Source organism: Dryobates pubescens, chromosome Z (assembly GCF_014839835.1).
Source record: "Dryobates pubescens isolate bDryPub1 chromosome Z, bDryPub1.pri, whole genome shotgun sequence".
Lineage (NCBI taxonomy): Eukaryota > Metazoa > Chordata > Aves > Piciformes > Picidae > Dryobates > Dryobates pubescens.
In genome coordinates, this window is record NC_071657.1 from 110,659,427 (window position 1) to 110,681,365 (window position 21,939).

The following is a 21,939-nucleotide window of genomic DNA, read 5'->3' on the forward strand; positions in this document are numbered from 1 at the left end:
TGTGAGGTGAACTCACTGCACTTTCCATCTTCATGCAGAAGGAATCGGAGTGGGAGGTGCTGAGATCAAAGCTGCCCCAGGACAGGTTTAGATTGAACATTAGAAAGTATTTCTTTACAGAAAGGGTGGTCAAACACTAGAATAGGTTTTCTATGGAAGTGGTTGATACTCCAAGCCTGTGAAGGTTTTAGAAACATTTAAATAATGTCCTTAGTAACAAGCTTTAACTTTTGGCCACCACTGAATTGGTCAGGAAATTGGACTGGATAGTCATTGTATGTCCCTTGCAATTGAAATATTCTATTCTATTCTATTCTATTCTATTCTATTCTATTCTATTCTGTTCTGTTCTGTTCTGTTCCTTATTCTGTTCTATTATATTTTGTTGTGTCACAGGAGTTACATGACAGAAAAAAATATAATTTATTTTGTTGTAGTAAGCTGACCATAACTTCAGCTCTGCAAATACACTTTGGTCTTTTCCCTCCCCACACCCCCCCCACCATCAATTATTGAGATAATAAACATTTGACTGCTGCCAACCTTCTGTCACAGGGGAGCTCATGAAATCTTACCATTATTTTGCTACTTTGCTGAGCAGCTCCACTACAGCCATTAGAGCATAAAGGGCCTAGATTTCCTGGAACTATTTAATCATTTAAACAATTATTAGATATGCCATTCCATTCCAAACAAATGTCAATAACCCCTTATATAAATTACAGGTTTTAAAAAAAAAAAGGAAAAAAAGAGTAAAGAAAAATCAAGCAATCCAAGGTACATCAGGTGTTTATGGCCCTGTCTGTACAGAAAGGTGCAAATTAAATTTCCAAAGATGTTTTATTTGGTGAAAGTTAGTAGAATTCCAGCACTGAATGCAGAGAGTTATATTGTTTAATTATTAGTTAAGTCCCACACTGTGGCAAAAACTTCAATGCTGGCATGAGAATGCAGGCATGTAACCCAGAAACTGTGGAAACATTGTTCATGTGCTGACTCAAACAGATATTAATTCAAACTATGAAACCATTTGTCTGTCTAATTCAATAAGCAAAGAAAATAGAGAAGCAATTAAAATGTACAACAGATTTTCAGTAATCACACATGAGTTTGTGCTAACTGGAATAAGAAAACTGTGACTATGAGCATCAACAGCAATCTGACTCCTGTCACAATTAGAGATACATGACTATTTAGTAGACTTTTAGGTGAGAAAGGTTTTGAAAAATATATTAGAAACACTACTGATTTGGATTTCTAAGATCCTAAGAGCATGCTCTTCAAGGTGGCAATCATTGATCACTGTTTATTCTGGTTCTGGAAAAACATAGTGGTTTTCTTTTCATTGCCTTTGCATATTACGTACTTTGAAGTTGAAACTATACAGAAGGTAAATGGGAAAAATTTAAGTGGGCTTGCACTGCAAAATGCAGATGAGGGTTGCATCACATGTCTCTGAGTAGTTCATAATAGACGGTATGTTTAAACTTCAAAATAAAGATTAAATGCTTTGTTTCAGATTAATGAGCCAATGCACAGACATATACCAAGGGAAGAAAAAACACAAGTCTAAATAGCATTTTCATCACTTTCTAACAATACTTTAAAAAACAAAATTACAAACCAGAAGACTGAATTATACCAAGGAAGAACAAAAATAACCTGTTCTTAGCAAGGTCCAAAGCTAGCAATTAGAAAAATGCATCAGGATAAAGAATAAAAATGAGACATTAGGTATGAAAGAGTTTACAGAGTGCCAACATAGCATGCTATAACATTGAGAAGATATCAACCAACTCAAACAAATGTCTTCTAATTCTGCTTGCAAACAGAGACAGAGCATAACTTCCTTTTGTCTTCATTTAGTTAACATTACCTTCCATTTCCTCCTCCAGCCTTATCTAGACAAAACACGTGCTCAAGTGCTGGTAGGCCCTTATCTGTTGGAACAATTTTACACCAGGTCCAATCGTCTGTATGAAATGGAATTGTCAGCCACAAAAAGCAATGATGACTTGTCCTTGGAGTGTAAACCACTTGAAAGCCCTACCACAAGCTAGTTATATACAAATGTTATTTAGATACCATAGCAGTTCAAGAGCAGTGGTTTGGCCACTTTGCTCTGGCAAGACCTCACCTAGAGTACTGTGACCAGCTCTGGAGCCCTCAACACAGGGAGGACATGGACCTGATAGAGCAAATACAGAGGAGGGCCACAAAAATGATCAGAGGGCTGGAACATCTCTGCTACAAGGATGGACTGAGGGAGCTGGGGTTGTTCAGCCTGGAGAAGAGAAGGCTCTGGGGAGACCTAATAGTGGCATGATGGGGCCCTACAATAAGGCTTAAAGAGGGACTGCTTCTGAAGGTCTGAAGTGATAGGATGAGTGTCAATGGTTTGCAATGAGTAGATTTAGATTGGATGTTAGGAACAAGCTCTTTATCATGAAGATAGTGGAATACTGGAATAGGTTGCCTAGGGAGGTAGTTAAGGCCCCTTCCCTCGAGATCTTCAAGGTGAGGTTGGACAAGGCTCTGAGTAACCTGATCTAGTGGAGGATGTCCCTGCTGACTGTAGGGGGTTTGGACTTGATGACCTTTGGAGGTCCACTCTAACCTAAATTATTCTGTGATTCTATAGTTGTGATAAAGCAATACAGGCAGTCTGTACAGAAGAACAGATGGAAAGGAAAAATGGCAAAGCAAGGAAACCAAATGAGACCAGGCACTTGGAATGCAGCAAGAAAGGTAATGTGTATGATAAAATCCAGGATATATTTTTATTTGCATTATTATTCCTACGGAATTCTCTGGAAGACATCACAGTGATCCATAGCAGAGCTTGGTTGTCTAGCTAGGTAGAACATTTTCAAGATTTTTCTCAGGAGAATTGTTTTGATGCTTTCTAATGAAATTACTGTAAACTAAATTGTTTCCCAGAAGCATGATTAAGATTACTCAGTTATTCCATTTCTTGGCCGTTGGCAATTAAAGTATAAAATATACATGTAGTCAAATCCTGAGTTGATGAAATTCAGCTATATTCCAGTTGTTTTAATAGCGTAACATTGATTTATATCAGCTGCAAATCTACTTAATGCTGATTTGCACGCTACTTATCATCCTGAAGGATCATCAAATATTTTTGAAATTAGCATCTTGGAGCACTTATCATATCAACTTGAAAACAATCTCCAGCCCTTTCTTTTTGTATGATATATCACATCAGAGTAATAGTATCCAGGTGTCATCTGTGGTAGACAGCAGACTTAAATCTATTAAAAAAACCTGTAGGCACAGAGATTCATCTCTCTTTACTGACAAGACACCAATGGCTCAACAGATGCCACTGACAGTTGAACATCTTTGTTTAATACATTAGTTTTGAACTCTCCCAGCTCTATCATCTTTAGTACTTAAGAAACAGTAATAGAGTTAATGTAAATATAATATGATGCACTGTAATATGTAAGATATATAGGTATGTGCTAGCTAGAATATAATGTAATAGATAAACAAAACCTTTAGGAAAAGAGTAGGTCCAGTTCCCCATTAATGCACAGAAGAAATCACTGCTCCACAAAGTGGCTGAATCATAAACTAATGAAAACTGTGAAAACACTGCACTATTTACTCTGGCCTGATACTCTTAAATACCTCTTGTCTGAGTCATGATGAAGGGCTAAATAAACCTGTCTGACCTAGTAAGACTATACTTATGTTTAATAAATTTGGGGAAGTTTTGCTATCTTCAATAAATAAAAGTGATGATTATTACATTTGCTACAAATCTGGACAAGATTGTTGTATAGACTTGTCCAACATACAGTGAATGCTAAGAAGGAAGCAACATCACTCCTCATTTACTTTGGGGCAATGATGCTATGAGACAATCAGAATATCACAGCATCCTACCAAATCACAAGACGTTAGGAAGAAGTTCTATACAGAGAGAGTGATTGCCCATTGGAATGGGCTGCCTAGGGAGATGGTGGAGTCACCATCATTGGAGACGTTCAGAAGGAGACTTAATGGGGTGCTTGGTGCCACGGTTTAGTTGTTTAGGTGGGTTGGATTGGTTGATGGGTTGGACGCGATGATCTTGAAGGTCTCTTCCAACCTGGCCTATTCTATTCTACTCTAATGTAATCTAAGCTAATCTTTTCCTTTGTATCACTGACATGCAGAATCAAAACATCTTAACCTTATTCATCCTGCATCCAGATTGCCTGACAGTGTATACCTAGGGTATTTGAAAGACTTGTTGAAATCAGAAATTAGGCAAATAGTGAGTGGAAGGCAATCACTGTCAAAATGTTTCAGCACCCTCCTCTGGAAAGTGCATCCAACTCAACCAAGTATTTGTCTCTTGGTGATGAGAAGTGATGTGGTCCATTAGACAACCAGTTCTCTGCCAGGCTTTTGAATCTTCTATAGCTTCTTTGTACATAAACCATATCTGTTAATCTCATCTAATTTAAGATCTCTACAAGACAAAAATCATAGTCTAAACGAGCCACCTAATGCTCCCTTTATAACCAAGAGGAAAACAGCCATATCTAAAAGATGATTTATTTCAACTAGTTCAACCTCCAGTTCATTGTCCTTTTTAACTGCCTTGTTCTAGTGCAATTATTAAACCTATGCAGATTTTTGATAGCTAGTATGCAGAAAAGGGAGCACACAGTCTTCATTTTATTCTGAGAGTCATTAAGAGAATTTATGCCTCATCTGCAAAGTGAAACCTTAAACTGACATTTCTGTGACATTTTCTAATGTCCTTGAAAAGTTGTATCATCAATGATATGCATCTCTGAATGTCTTAAGTTCTTACTGTGAAAGTGCTGAACTGCATTACCTATCTGGCTTGGCTTCTGTGGATCTCATTATTACTTGCCAGCGTGCTTCATGGCTTTCCATGGGAACCTGGAGGCCTGACTTAACTCTAACATGCGATGCTGCAGTGATCTGTTTCTGCAGCCTTTTCTGAATGACAACTATGAAAGCAAATTGGACCTTCATACCCAGGACACACACGGCCCTCTCAATTATCTCCGCTCATCTTGGGATCTTACTAGGCATCCTTCAATAGATGCTCGCACACAAAAAAATGCATACCAACTGAGCTACCAAAAGGGTCCATGAAAAGCATTTTAAATAAACACACTAGCACTTTTCAGAGTCAGCCCATTTAGAGAAAAGGCCCATAAGTATGTGCTATATGGTCCGTATCTTTAAAAAACATTTCTAACACAATCATTTGTTTGTAGTTGGTTGTTGTTTGTTTTTCAGTTTAGAAAAACTGAATGGTATCAGATTCTTTCTAAGACTGCCATTAAAATACAGACAACTCTCCTTCCCTTTATTTCCATTCCCCATATGATTTCACTGGAAAATATCTGACTTTGCCTGATTTCAACAGCTCTGTCTTTTTCTGTTTACGGAGTTTTACCTTCTGTGCCACATCTCTGGTAAGGAGACAATGTCGGAGGCAATGATGACCATCGATTAGGGACTAAATCCTTCCCAGCGAGAAGTGAGTGTTAGAGGAGGGTATTGGTTTTTTTGTACAGAGTATTATCTCAGTTCTTCACAACACTAAACCAAAGAAACAGGATAAGTATTCCTCTATGACAAGAGCATGAGGACAAGAATTGTATTACACTTCTCATCTTGTCTTTGACTACTATATCAAACTCAGCACACACTGTGACTATATTTAATGTGCTTTGTAATTGATTAGTAATCACATGTTCACTGCACTTCAGTATTTTGCTGTAAGAACAAAGAACTGAATTTGCTGAACTTACAGATGGAATAACCCTAAATATAAAGAGTTATTTGTTCAAAGACTTATTTGTTCAGAGACTCTCAACAGCATTGAGGGCTTGATATAGGAAAACTCTCTGAACTCTCTTCTTTTCTCTTGAGATAAGTACCCCATGACCTGGCATACTGCATAAGTGAAGTGTGTGATAATCCTTATGGAGAGTATGAGGCATCTCTGACGTGTGTGCAGTGTTACAGCTTTCCTGTCATCCTCTTACCTGCTTCACTGACATCACTGCTGAAGTGCAGATGAGGGATGCACTCTTTTGCCCACAGTCTAATTTTCTTCTGTACTTTACTATGAAGTTCATATCTCTCTCTGAATTGCTTTTCTCCCTTTTTTGTTTTCATCAGAATTGAAAAGGGTGTTCCACAATATGGACAGCCTAGCTATTCAAAGGCACGTTTTGCTTCCTCCAAACACAGAATATCCTATGTCTGGAAAAGGAAGAATTACTTGTGACTCAGCCTAAGTGAGGCAAAGCAGGAAAAACTACCTTTGACTGAGTGCACTCACTGTAAGTAAATGCATACTGAGATGTGTCTGCCTTGCTGGGTTTTCACCCACTGTACCAAAACAGCTTTCTGATCAGGAATAACACAAAGTAATTTTTTATCTCTGCCATATTTCCAAAGGTATTGTCAATGATTTAATTACCTTCAACTGACCTTCCCTCTCTCCTTTTTTCACATGTAATTATGATGTGTTTAAAACCAGAAGAGAAAACAGTGGTCATATAAAACAGTTTATGCTGCTGTGATAAAGGATCCAACAGGAACAAGATATTCAGTGAAAACAGTGAGTTTCCGGAGCTCCAAACATTGCTAGATTATAAATCACTGAACACAACAATTATGACTTTGGCACTGCAGTATAGCCATGGTGTCAATTATTTTTTAAATAAAAAATAAAAAATGCAAATTATGAATCAATCTTTGCAGAGAAAATCCTTGGCAATTCCTTCCTGAGGAAGGGACATTGCATACCTCAAAAAGAAGAGCTGTGAGTATTAGAAGATGGCATACAATAGAGAAACAAAAACCCTCAGGAGAGAGACCAGCTAGCAAGTATACATTTATTTTTAATCCAGAGCTACTATTCTCCTGCCATCCCAATTTTGGCCTGGTTCCTCCTCCATAAAATACCTCACTCACATGCCAAAATTTGCAGTAAATGTTTTTGTGTGCAAAATTATGCCTGATTACATAAGAGGAATCAAAGGCATCTGCACGTCAGATCCAGTTTTCAAAAATCAAGAAAGCAAATAAACAGCATGCATGTGCACATAATACATAGTGATAGAGCCTGAATTTTAAATAATTTGGGACAACTCTTTTTATGAATGTTTATAATATGACAATTTCTGGATCTCTAATCTTGCAGTAACCTCCATTATGGTTAACTATGTGATTAGATCTATGGAATTCAAATTCTAATGGTAATATTAGTTTGAAACTCAACCTTGCTTTATAGTTTCAGTTGTGGTATAGCTGGGTATCTGGGCTGACCCAGCACAATGACTCATTAATGCCCAGGTTGGCCTAGGAACTCCCCAGTGAGATGAGGTGATGGGCTGAGATACTGGCCAGCTTCTCAGCAAAGCTGACCAACAGCTGGAGTTCTCTATGTGGGAATTGTGGTCAGTTTGGAAGATATCCCTATGTAGCTCCTGCAGTGTACAGACCAGTTAAGATACACTGTACTGGTACACTTGAGATGTGTTCATTAATTCCCTGCCAGAAGATCCTGTCAGTGTCAGACAACTCCTTAGGGAGCTCCTCCTGTTGAACTGATGAAGCTACAAGTAGGTAATTTAAATAAATCATCAGTAGAAACTGTTCTTGTATGTGCAGAAACGATCATAGAGGACAGGTTTTGGTGCATAGATAAGCCAGAGGATGTTTTGTACATACTGTATGATAATCAGAAACAATGGACCAACTGGCTTGTTATAATCCAGCTGCAGAACAGTTCAGGGAGTCTTGTCCAATACAGCTGAAAATGCTACTGCAAGTATGGCTGTTACAGAGAGTCCCATTGCCAACCAGACAGTGACTGGTTGTTCTCTTGGAGAAATCTGACTCTTCATGTGAGCTGTATTAAGGGTTGTTGATTTTTTTTAACACACTCTTCCTGTGCCTACACAAGTACAAGGCAAACAGTTAAATAAAATAATTCGACACTTCATTCTGGTAGTTTTGATAATTAAGAGGAGGGGAAAAGTGAAATCAGAAGAAGGAGAGAAATGGAAAAAAGAAAGAAGCAAAGAAGAAACCAGCCAGCCAGCAAAACATGGCATCTATATGACTATTCAATAATGAAGTAAGGTAGCTGTGGTGGTATAAGAGCATATATATTGTTTAATTTACCAATATCTTAAGTAATTTTGTTGTATAATGTATTTCTAAGTCTGCCTCTGGTTATTAGTTATTGCCAGATTAATAAACAAATATATTTTCTCTTGATTTGCTGTTTGCAAATAATGTTTACTCAAAACTGAATTTTTAGAAAAAGAATAAAGCCATATGTGTAGTTCTGTGAGAGTTTGTTCAGAAAGATGAAGGCTAAGCAGAAAGCACTGCATAATTAAAGAGCTTCAGTATACTTTAATCCTTTAGACACTGAGAGAGAAAGGAAAGCAGATACCAACTCAAGGAGTCATGGTACTTCAAAGATACACAAGGAGCGATAAACACAGCAATTTCTTCTGGCTCAGGTCCTCACTACTGATGCCCTATTCCAACATGGGCTCTTTTCTATGCAATTTGATTTTAAATCTTTTAATATTTGCAGGAAAATCTATATGTACCTCATACAGAAGTACATCTGGGCAGGTCTTCAAATATATCTCTGGACTAAAACCCAAAAGTATGACTGCAGCTTGTAGATACATAGCCAAGCATGCTTCAGTTAGAATTTAGGTATCATACTGCCTCTATGGCAGCAAGCAATCCTAGCGTGGGCTATAAAACCTTAGCAGGATCCTAAGTGAAAATTTGGTCCTGTGTGATCTCATGCTGCATAGGGCATTAGTAAATGGGAAGAAAATATCTACACCTTGGTTTTCCAGTCATTGCTTCCAAGGCCTTTACCCCGATGCAAAGTACATTGCTGCCTCTGTCAGCATGGGAGCTAGGCAGGAGCTTGGAATAAGCATTTTACATTGCACCAGGATAAGTAACTTCACACAGGAGAGCAGGCCTTCGGCAACATTAAATCACAAGCTATACACAGTTGTGCAGTTGTAATTCCACTTGTTGAGTTAAGAGAGCAGCTTGGATCACAGTATTACTCATCACCCCACAGGGCAAGGATCTCCACTAGGACATCAAGGAGCTCCTTTGGACTGCAAGGGTCCATGGTGGTGGAGGCTGACACAACAGTGGACAAGCAGCTGTGCCATGTTGGTGGAGGGGTCTTTCTGCAACCTAAAATCATCAGTGGGTGTTACTCTGACTAGCAAGAAAACACTTCTTAACACCCTAAATATAAGGTGCATACTGTGGGTGGAAGTGATCAAGATTTTACTGCCAGAAACCCCATGAAAACAATATTTAGCAATTCAAGTTAGTTCGTGCCACTTCTGCTGAATGCTTAAGGGAACACCAGAGCTGGCAGTCAGTAATTACCTCTGTGCAGAAAGAGAGCTTGACACACACTGGTAGAATTTTTTAAGTTAGTTAAAAAAAAAAGTCTGATGGTTTCATGACAAAAATCACTTAAAGAATGTACTTCTGAAAGAAGACAAAAAAAACTTTTGAGCTCCTTACCAGTATTAGATATGAGAAAGGCTGTAGTTCCAAAAGCTCAAGCAGATAGAACTTACCTGTACCAGATCTTGTAACTGGCAGCCTTTTGCATTATGAAACATGAAAACATCACACTGCTTTTCTGCTCACTACCTGGGAGGTGAGTATAAACTTTGCCTCTTTCATCTCCCTTGCAAGCAAACTTAGATATAGTAGAACATGGACTGATGGTGCGGGTCCAGAAGAGAGACACAAAAATAATCAGGGGGCTGGAACACCTCTCCTACAAGGACAGGCTAAGGGAGCTGGGATTGTTTAGCCTGGAGAAGAGAAGGCTCCAGGGAGACTTAATAGCAGACTTCCTGAAGGCTGCAGAGAGACGGTTTATAAAGGTCTGAAGTGATAGGACAAGGGGCAATGGTTTAAAATGAGAGAAGAGTATATTTAGATTGGATGTTAGGAACAAGCTCTTTACCATGAGGGTGGTGGAACACTGGAACAGATTGCCCAAGGAGGTAGTTGAGGCCCCATCCCTGGAGATGTTCAAGGTGATGCTGAACAAGACTCTCAGCAACCTATCTAGTGGAGGATGTCCTTGCTGACTGCAGCAGGTTTGAACCAGATGCCCTTTGGAGGTCCCCTCTAATACAAACCATTCTATGATTCTATGACTTGTGTTAACATTAGGGAAAAGAGAATAAATTTGAATTTCCATGATAATTGTCTCTGTGTGAAGATACCACAGAAAAAATGGATCTGATGGTTCTGTTATCACCCTCTCTAGAATAGTTTCAGCACAGAGATACTAAAATTCTTGTTTCTGTACATGCCGAACACCTACAGAAGCCTATTATAAAAAATTCTTGTAGAGAGAATTTAGTTACATACAAAGCAACAGCAAAACAGACTGCTCATATTATAACACAACAGATTTTCCCTGTTTTTCATGTCTGTATGGTTTATGTATCTTGAACAGATGTTGTGACCTTTTTTTCTGCAATGCTGATTTCTGTTATAAGCAAGTAGCATGATTTAAAATGACCACAGTGCTTCCTGCTGCACATGACACAGGAACTATTTTTATAGTGCAAATCTTTTGCATGATCCATGCTAATCAAATTAATTATCATGTATTGCAGACTTTTTTTTTTACCTGAAACCGTGTGATCCTTTGGGTCTCTCAGTAGTTTGAGTCTTGCATGAGGGAAAATGTACTGCAGGGGTTTCCCATTTATCTGAGGAACACAAATATACATGTCATAAAAAGATAAAACAACATCAGTTGTATTAATAATTTTAGACAGTTGAAAGAAACAGATAAACTTATTTAATCCAGGGAACTATAACAACCTCACTATTCAAATGCTCAGTTTCAAGACATCTGCCAGAGAGAAAAATCCTTCTGTAGTTTAATGAACATTTGCTTCCACAACTCCATATTAATTTTGAATATGGCTTCATTTTTAATTTTTATTTCCTAATGACTAGAAAGTGATCATTGTCTTCTGTAACACTGTTTCTTCAAGCAATGTTCAAGAGAAGAATGAAATGAAATATAATTCTTGCAATTATTATAAAATCCTGTTCACAAAGACTAAAACCTGATCTGGTGGAAAGTGCCTAGTGGAAAGTGTCCCTGCCCATGGCAGGGGCGTTGGAACTAGATAATCCTTGAGGTCCCTTCCAACCCTGACAATTCTGTGATTCTGTGGAAAACAAAATAGTGGTTGCATGCAAACCCAGCTATGAGTTACTGCTTTAGTTTCAGAAAAACGTCATATTCCTGCATACCACTTGTCATCAAACTTCAAATGCCTTTTGAAAGACCCACCCTAAAACTTCTAGGATTATATTTTACATGAAAATGTGCAACATTCACTTGGGTTGATACTGGAAAGTGCCAGAGCTGAAAGAAATGCATCTCTATAACATGCACTGAAGAGCCTGTTTTTTCAGCTGGGATGATTCCACTTGCCCCATGGCATGGGCAAAAGAAGGAAAATGCAGGAGGGATTAACCCCTTTGCCAGGGAGCCCACACTAAAATGTCTTTGCAGAAAGAGTGTCTGTTGCTACAGTTGCACACCTCACACCTATCGCACCCTCTTTGTCCGCAGTTTTGCTCTTTTGGAAGCATCACTTGTCTGCCATATTAGCACTGAGCCTGAGTGCTGCATGTGGACTGAGAAGAGGAAGCAAGGCTGACAGCAACTGTTCCATGACTGTCAACATGCTGGGATGTGGGGAAGACTGATTCATGGATCCAATGGGACAATATTAGTCACCACGAACATGCAGCAGTTGGAGTGTATCAGCAGCCTGCTGCCCAGAGTTTATTACTGTTATTTATGTTTAAGTAGCATTTAAAGGGATTAGGCTCCTCCTGAACAAAGCACTTCAAACCCAGTTTCTGCCCTGAAGAGTTTATCATGTTAATAAACAGCACACATAAATGAAGGGAGAGAAAACAGAGAAGTCAAGGGACGTGCTTAGATTAATCCCGCAATGAGCAGAAGACTTTATATATCTTCTGTCATAATTCAGTTTCTTATCCAATGGATCATATTGCATCTAGAAGGCTGAAATCCTCCTGTAACACACTAAGCATTGCTGAGTGCAATTAATAGGAGACAAAAAAAAAAAAGAGATCATGGATTTGGTAATGGACAAGTACTCCAAAATGAATCAGAACTTGAGATCAGGTAGATTTTAGGATTTATCATGGAATTTCACCAGGACATAGGGTCTAATCCTACAAGAACTGTTTAAACTGCTACAAGACTTCGACACTTAAAAATGGTCAGGGTGTGGTTTAATGAGACTATCAGAAAATCAGCATGTGCAATTTAACAGTAAAAGAAAAAAGTTCTATACAGAAAGAGTGATTGCACATTGGAATGGGCTGCCTGGGGAGGTGGTGGAGTCACCATCACTGGAGGTTTTTAGGAGAAGACTTGACGGGGTACTTGGTGCTGTGGGTTAGTTGCTTGGGCGGAGTTGGATTGGTTGATGGGTTGGACGCGATGATCTTGAAGGTCTCTTCCAACCTGGTTTATTCTATGTATGTATGTATGTAAATAATGTTTTTGACACATGTAGCTTACATAAAATTATAAATAAATCTCAACAATGTATCCAATTTAATTTTTATTTAAATGAAAAAGAATACAAATTCATGCAATTTAACAGAAGCAGCATTCAGAAAAGGGCAACAAGGTTGGTGAGGGGCTTGGAGCACAAGCCCTATGAGGAGAGATTGAGGGAGCTGGGGTTGCTTAGTCTGGAGAAGAGGAGACTCAGGGGTGACCTTATTGCTCTCTACAACTACCTGAAGGGGGGTTGTAGTGAGGCGGAGGTTGGTCTCTTCTCCCAGGCAACCAGTACCAGAACAAGAGGACACAGTCTCAGGCTGTGTCAGGGGAGGTTTAGGCTGGAGGTTAGGAGGAAGTTTTACACAGAGAGAGTGATTGCCCACTGGAATGGGCTGCCTGAGGAGGTGGTGGGGTCGCCGTCGCTGGGGGTGTTCAGGGCGAGGCTTGACAGGATGCTTGGTTGTATGGTTTAGTTGATTGGGTAGCGTTGGATGATAGGTTGGACATGATGATCTCGAAGGTCTCTTCCAACCTGGTTAATTCTATTCTATTCTATTCTATTCATTTGAACAGTTCTTTAGCTGAGATCTATTTTGGTGGGAGCAATTAAATTTAACTGAGGAAGATTGCAGCTCATAAACTAAAATTCACATTTAAAAAAAAATATTCTCATCTTTCTTTATGAAGATTGCTTTTTGGAATAAATAAGAATTCAAGAATATTCAGTGCCATACTATGCATGACTTGCTTGACAAATATCGGAAAATATACTGTCTTCTGCTTTAGTCTGTTATTTTCTCATGATTTCCAGTTCTAGACTTTTTAAAGTCTAAATCTTGGTTATTCATATAGTTAAGAACAACAGTATTAGAGTTTATTACTATTCATATCTTTTGTTGTTAGTGGGAATCAGTACATCAAATGAGTCTTTACCTTCAGAAAAATATCTGAAAGTGGCAGAATAAATAGAAAAATTAGTATATATGAAACCTTGTAAAACACAAATTATTTTGTGTTTCCAAGGCTTCAAATGTAACTTCCACTACAGATGATTTCCTTTCACCTGCATACATGCCAGAGGGTCCTTCTGATTGCCTATTCCCCCCAGCTACCCCAGTGAAGACACAGAAGCATTCCATAAGTCACACAATCACGGTAGCATAAATCTGAGCTACAACACAGATGGGGCAATCCTTCTGCTGCAAGGCTGAAGAAATGGTGGACATTTAACTCTCCAAGCCCAGATTTAGGTCGCAGGGCAAAAGGTGACTTGATCCCAGTTATTTGCTACAAAGCCCACAGATTCCTGCCATCTGTCCGTATCATGATGATCCGTGCCTTTCCCTTCTAGAAGCATTCAGTACACTCAAGTAATAAGTCTTGCAGTTTGGCACTGGCAATGACATTCTCTTCTGGTCATAGGTACATTTTGACTCTCCAGGATATCTTTCCTCCTCCTGTGCTCCTTGTACTGACATGGGACTCCGGTCACATTTTTCTGCACTTTACACAGCATGCCATCAGGGCTTGCATCCGGTGAGTTAAATGAAAGCTGGACTATATAGATTTCCTGTAGGAATTTAAGCTCAGGTCATGTGTTTCTGTTATTAGTGAGCTCAAAGCCACTCAAAAAGAATTAGAATGAATGGCAAATAAGGGTGCTGAGGTTCTCTAACACTGCTAATCAGTTTAAATGCCCACTTTATTTTGCTATTTTACTTTATACATTTTGTCTGATAAAGAAATTCTATGCAAACCTCATATAAGGGAATTTTGTGTGATAAAAAGAAATTCAAAAAGAATAAATATATTTAATGATGTTTAAAACAACCAACCAAACCAAAACAACCCAACCAACCAAACCACAACCAAAACTAAGTGTTATTTTAATATTTCAGGAAAAGTTCAGAGCAATTACTGTAATACGTTAACTGGTCTTTGGATAAGGTCATTAAACCCACAGTAATTTCTGGTTTTAAATGGTCCTGCATCTCCTCTTCCACAAATACCTTATGCCCTGAGAAGGTGAATCTCAGCAGCTACACCTGGGTGTATTCCTTTAGGAAATACAGTCTTCAACAGAAATTTTATCTGAGTTATGTATCCAGGAACAGGATGGTGGATACTTGTGGTGATGAGTTAGACAATATTGATCCTAGTTTCTGAGTACCACATGTACTTGCATGAATGCACAAGGTTTGTGAAAACTGGCACCAAGAATTTCCACAACTAACGTAATCCTGCTCCTTTGAACCGTTACATCTTTTCTGTGCAGAGCATGAATGTCAAGGTCTGTAGAAGTCCTAAAGGTGGAAAGTTCTGTCTACTGACAGATACCTGATGATAGAGATATTTTGCAAAAGAAGTACTGAAGAAAAACATAACAAAGTCAGTGCTCCTTCTCATTAATGAATTGCAAAATCTTTGTGTCTGTAATTCCGGTGACTGAAAATGAAAAACTTGCTAAATTGAATCTTGGATTACAATGAAGGGAGTTGCTATCAATTGGTTCATTAGATTACATATTTTAACGATTATACTAAATTTGAAATGCCTTGTTCCTCATCCTGTTTCCAGAGAATCTGAATCCCTACCCACAAGTGTCAAATAGAGAATGCAGTTCACTACAAATTAAAATGAAATCTCGTTTCTAGTTGGAAAACAATAAAAACTAAGAGCATGGAATAAAAAGTTTGGAATAAAAAGTTTGCAGGTGATTTGCTGGATATCTGCCACAAACAGTATTTTCATTATAACCCCACTGCTCCCTTTATGACCCTCTTTTTTTCATATTTTCTAAATATTCCAGAGGCCCTAAAAAGGTTTGACTTAGATATCAACAGCACAGACCCATAAACCAAAACAAACATATACTTCCTGAAGGCCTTCAGAAATAGGGGATTAACATGCAAAAGGTTGCATCTCTAGAGCCTTTGCCTTCTTTCTGTGATGAGAAAACTGTTATCAAAGTAAACTGATGAAAATATGTTGCTATTATCATGAGTTTAGGATTTTATTATTCATTTAGGGTTTAAAAAACACACCTATGATTGCTGGAAGTTCCATATTCAAAACTTAGTGAGAAGCTATTCATCTCCTGTTCATATATTCTCATTATTCATCCTGTTGTCATGTTCTCTTACTCCCCTACAGCTCTTTCCCGGATTGTTTGAAACAGACAGTTTAGTTCTGCTGTGAATGTGAGCCAGCAGTGTGACCAGGTGGCCAAGAATGCCAAAGGCAAAGCCTGGCCTGTGTCAGGAATAGTGTGGCCAGTAGGATCAGGGAAGTGATTTTACCTCTGTACTCAGTTCTGTTGATCCTGCATCTCAAGTACTGTGTTCAGTTCTGTGCCCCTCTATAAGGACATTGAGGTACTACTACAGTGTGTCATTAGAAGGGCAACAAAACTGGTGAAGGGTCTAGAGAGCAAGTCTGATGACGAACATCTAAAAGAACTGGGGTTGTTTAGTCTGGAAAAAAATACTTCAAAGTGGGCTGTAGTGAGGTGGGTGTTGGTCTGTTCATCCAAGTAATAAGTGACAGAACAAGAAGAAACGGACTCAAGCTGCACTGAGGGAAATTTGTATTAGATATTAGGAAAATTGTCTTCACTGAGAGGGTTATCAAGCATTAGAACAGCTGACTCAGGGAAGTGGTGAAGTCCCTTTCCCTAAAGGTATTTAAGAGTTGTGTAGATGTAGTGCCTAGGGATATGGTTTAGTCAAGGATTTGTCAGTGTTAAACTAATGATTGGACTCAAAATCTTAAAGGTCTTTTCCAATCTAGGCAATTCTGTGATATGCAAATAATTTTCATGGAAAACAGTGACCAAAAAACCTCTTAATATCTGGAGATTTGAAGACATTGCTGGGCAAGTGTCAGCGACTAATCAAACTCCTGAGGTTAACACGGATCACTGAGAAATCTTCTGATTATGTGTTGCTTAGGTTTAAGCCATATTTACCCTCCTCAGGTAAGCAGTTCATAATTATTACACTGGGAAACACCTATTAAGACACTAAACTGCACTGCAATTTAATGCCATTTAAGAATACTATATTGCACCACAGAAGTTGCTATAGAAACAAATATATCTAAGCTTAATCTGCCAAGTAGTAAGAAATTCATGGAAACCTGGAAGTTCAGGTTGCACTCTTGCTTCAAAAGCAAAGGGTTGTGATTTATTTGTTACCTTTAGTTGTAAAAGCTCTGTGGGATGTAATCAAGCCGTTCTGATTTCATCTATTAAGCAAATTATGTTTTGCATGTGAAACAAAATCTTTTGGAATGCAAACATTCTGCTTAATAAAATAATCCCATTTTCTACAAAAGGAGAAAATACAAATAGCAAATTTAGAGCAAATAAGTGTAATTAGAAACACTGACTAATACATTGCAAGCAAATTACTGCTGATGTAAATACTTTCTTTTGTGCCTGGTTTGTACTTGGTATGGGATATTAAATGAGTTGCAATGGCTGAATTACTGTGCTAACTAGGAAACTCTCCTAGCTGATTTCAGGAAAGCTTCTACCACAAACAAGGTTCTGGGTGAAGGTGGACCTATTCAGATGGTCAGGATGAAGAGCAATTTGTCATTTTTGGTTCCAGAATATATTATACTTGGACACTACAGCTCTCTGTGCTGAACCAGGTTGTAGATACAGGAGTTATTATGGGAAAATGAATTATCTTAGAGAAGAGACAAGGCTGAAAAAGCCTTTAGAGAGTGCTTATAGAATCATAGAATGGCTTAACTAGAAGGGACTAAACACCCTACACTGAATAGGGACATTTTTCACTAGATCAGGATGCTCAGAGCTTTGTCAAGCCTCACTTTGAAGATCTCCAGGGACAGGGCCTCAACTACATCCCTGGGCAACTACCCTCATGCTAAAGAGCTTGTTCTTAAGATCTAATTTAAATAACTCTTTTCTCATTTTAAACCATTGCCCCTCACCCTACAAGCCTTTGTAAACAATCTCTCTCTTTAGCCTACAAGAGTAAGTTTCCTTCAGGTATTGGAAGTCTGCTGTTAGGTCTCCCTGGAGCCTTCTCTTCTCCAGGACAAACAACCCCAGCTTCCTCAGCCTGTCATTGTAGCAGAGGTGTTCCAGCCCCATGATCATTTTGACTTAGCACACTCTTGTTTGTATGTTTTCTGAGGAATTAACATAAGCAACAGAAGGTACTAAGTGCCACAAAGGGCCCATGAAATACTTTCTCTGGTATCTATACCATTACATGGAAAACAGAGTATAATTTCCATCTATCAGTAGCAATGATAACTCAAACAACCAATAAAGACTTGAAAGACTTGAAACACATAAACCTCATTAATACAACAAGGATACGTGATGGTATACTAAGGTGACTTAGATATCAAAGTCAGCAGGCTTGAGGAGGAGAACACAGTATTTGTCTTTCCATTTGTAATAAAGGAAATATTCTAATTATTAGATTGATAAAATCTTAACAATTTATTCAGTAACTGACCACAGACTGCAGGAATTATAGTAACCAACTAAACGTGGGGAAATGTGTGTCAACAGGCTAAAGAAATTCTTTTCTTTATACTATTAAAAAAAATAGAAGGGCTTGAATTTGAAAGGGATAAAGCTGAAATGGTAATATAGGACTAACTGCTTACTTGTTTGCTTTTTTTTTTTTAACATTTATATTTCTTCTGGTTGGCAGATTAACTCCTTTCCAATATGTTCCAAAATACAATATGAAAAATACTGAAATGCAGATGAATGTTACTCTAATTTCATCATCAAGTACTGATGACAAACATAGGTGCAGCAGTGCTTCAGCTGGATGCAGCTGGAATTTGATTAATCCTGTAGGTCCCTACACTATTGAATAGTATGATTACATGGTCAAACATTTATAAAACTAAAAGCATGGCTTACTTGACAGCTTACTTGGTCTTGGTGCTGACTTGGTGGTCGAGAGTGGGACAACTTCTCTGGCAGCCTTCTTTCAAGGACATGTCCATTCTCCAAACGTGACTCCCTGGGCTTGTCGAACCAATCTGTTTCTTCACGACGGAGGTGATAGGCTTTGAAAACCAAGGACAGGTCAAATGTTCTGATCCAGTGTTGGGCAAAGGGCAATAATGTGCAGTGTGCATAGCAAACATGCATAGTGGTTATCAATCGGCCATGCATTGAAAGCAAAGTTAGAGGTGAAAATAGAGACATTGAACTCAGACATAATTTTGCTGTATATGATACAGCAAAGTGAGAAGGTTCTGGTTATGTGAAAACCATGGATATCAAATACCATAGGTAACCCACTGATGAGTGCTGCATATTTCACATATTTCTAAAATGTTTGATGAAATAAGTCAGTCTAATTAGTTTCTCTGCAGTAGCCTAAGGAAAAAACAAACAAAAAAACAACAACCAAAAAAAACCCAAACCAAGCCACAAAACAACTCCCAAAAAAATCAACTCTCAAAACCCACTCCATTAATTCTCTCTACTTAAAAGAAAACTGAGACTCCTTTATGAAATCAGTGCCATCCCAAAGAAGCTATGAAGCAATCTCTGCAGTTCTAGACAGAGATGTTACAAATGTTCTTATTTTGAGTTCCATCCCCCGATTTTGCAGTATGAACATTTGTGTGTGGAAACTTAGCCAGAACATTCTTTCTGCAATATAAGCCTGCAAGACTACTGTTCTTATATTTGAAACTGTTTTAAACCTGCATAAAATATATTGTGTTGGACATCTCTTGGGGACAAAATAGCAGTGTTTCATTGAAATCAGTTTTGCAAATACATATGCCTACTGACTACTGGGTCAAGTCATACAGGTTTCATACAGGTTTCAATCCACTGAGATCACAGTTTCTATGTATTTAATAATATTTTCACTCTACATACAGATTTCAATGTTATGCTTTAATAAGCAATATAAATTTGGAATTTAAAGAATGACAATGTTTGTTTCAGGAAAAAAAGAAAAAAGAAAACACAACAGAAATTGCAAACCTTAAATAAGGTCAGTTGTTGCTATAGTAACAAGAATGAATGCAATTGTTCCATGGCAGTGAAAAGAATTTAAAATGAAAAATGGTAGTATGGATAACCTTCTCTATTTAGCTGTTAAAGGAAACACAATCCAGCTGGTTTAACAAATAACTGGGGAAAAGTTTAATGGGAGAAAAATTAAAAACCAAAACCAAACATGTTCTTTATTAGTATTTTATTACATGTCACCTAAAAGAGGAGCAATATATATATTATGGGTTTTGAACAACAATATTTTGTTTATGGTAAAAAAACAACCCCCTAAAGCCTTAATCTTGTTTCAGATATTATTCAGAACCTCCCTAGATACAATTTGAATCTAATGTGAAATGGTTCAAAAATATTTAGCTCAGTATATACAAATTAAATGGGACCGTTATTGTAGGTTGATGTTTGTCTGTCTAGTGATTAGTTATTGATTAATTGCTCTCAATAAACCATTATGATCTAACATGCAAATCCTTTATGCTCTAAACATTTATGCTGATTGATTTATGAATCATCATGTAGCAGGCTGGTTCATATGTCATCCTGACAAATCTTAGTGAAGCTTACATAGAGAATGTAATGCATTCTTTTGAGTCCCAAATTTCTTCTGAAAAGATGGCATGTATCTAGAATCCCATATTGCCATTCAGACCAGCCTTTTTTTTTTTTTTTTTTAATCAGATTGTGATGAATGTGTGCATTTTACATGAAACTAAAGAAGCGATGTATGTATGTATGCCTATATAGAGACACACGCGTCACACTCACAGCTACATACATACACACACTTGATTGCTTGGGAATTGTTTCAGCTCGAAACATAAGAATAGCAAAGATGACTCACTGAGTGAAGATTCATGCTTTTTTCTAAGACTAACAATATGCAGCCAGATGGTTTCACCTGTAAAAACCTCCTGCTGGAGTCAGTAAGGTTTCATGATGCTAATCACACACAGTTTAACAAGGTGAGATTGAACTGCAGGTTGTAGAGTTCAAGAAATTTGATCAGAGAATCAAAAGCAATCACTCAATCCCACAGATGAAAAATGACAAGTCTTTGACAAGGTTTTGATGTCTTACAATCTCAATTTTCAACTTCCAAAAGTTTCCAGTATTCCAAAGGGAATGTTTACATTCATGAAATTGAGTACTAGCTTCAGCATCCTTGAAAATTAGTATCTTGAACTTACTTAAAAGTTTGTGGAGACTGTGGCAGCTGTAGGATGATTGAAGAGTTATTTTCTGGATCAGAGCTTTATGAAGAAATACCAGGTGTTTTTCTACAGCTCAAAACACTTGTTTATTTTCAAGGGAAACCTCTGGATATTGCACTTTTTTTGTCATTAAAGCCATTTTTTTAACCTCTTTGAAGATTTGTTTATGTACTGAAGGATGGTCTTAAGATTTCTTACAGTATGTAATTGTAGTCAGTGAAAAACAGAAGGTTTGGCTTCAGAGTCTTAGTTGCATTCTCTTTTATTATTTGTTGTGGAATATGACCTAAAAATGAATGGAAAGTCAAGCACGGCTTTCACTTTGAATTGCAGAAAAACAATTTAAATACCTTGACTTACATTCATTTTTAAAAGTCTCTGAAGATGAAAATCCAAGCTTTAGCACAAGAAGTGTTTTTCTATGATAGTGCTTAGACTCATTTGTTTTAATGAAATCTCATCAACACCACTCAGGAGGCTAGATAAAACATGTCAGAATAGCTGCCTACTGTCAGGAAACTACAGCAAAAAGTGCAGTGTGGAGAAAAGGTGGCCATAAAATTATTTATCTGATGTCCAAATTATATGAATTATTTTCAAATTGAGTTACTTGCCATTAGACAGCATATGTGAAAGTAATGTCATAACACAGGAAGGACATGGACCTGATGGAGTGGGTCTACAGGAGGTCCACGGAGATGATTAGGAGGCTACAAGAACAGGCTGAGGGAGCTGGGGCTGTTCAGCGTGGAGAAGAGAAGGCTCTGGCAAGACGTAAGAGTGGCCTTCCAGTACCTGAAAGGGACCTACAAGAAGGCTGCAGAGGGACTGTTTCCAAAGGTCTGCAGAGATAGGATGAGGGACAGCTGTTTGAAATGAGAAGAGTAGATTTAGATTAGATGTTAGGAAAAAATTCTTGACCATGAGGGTGCTGGACACACCAGAACAGGTTGCCCAGGGAGGTAGTTGAGTCCGCATGCCTGGAGATTCAAAGTCAGGCTCTACAAGGACCTGGGCAATCTAAT

General features: G+C 38.0%; 1 protein-coding gene across 1 annotated transcript in view; it reads right to left on the bottom strand.

Moving 5' to 3' along the window:
• The window catches only part of PCLO (piccolo presynaptic cytomatrix protein), a 325,623-nt gene that overhangs the window by 109,332 nt on the left and 194,352 nt on the right, over positions 1-21,939 (bottom strand). Inside the window, exons 8-9 of the mRNA XM_054178010.1 lie at positions 18,588-18,736; positions 10,733-10,814 (exon numbers count right to left, since the gene is read on the bottom strand). Coding sequence (XP_054033985.1) covers positions 10,733-10,814; positions 18,588-18,736 — 231 coding nt within the window. The remainder of the gene's footprint in view (positions 1-10,732; positions 10,815-18,587; positions 18,737-21,939) is intronic.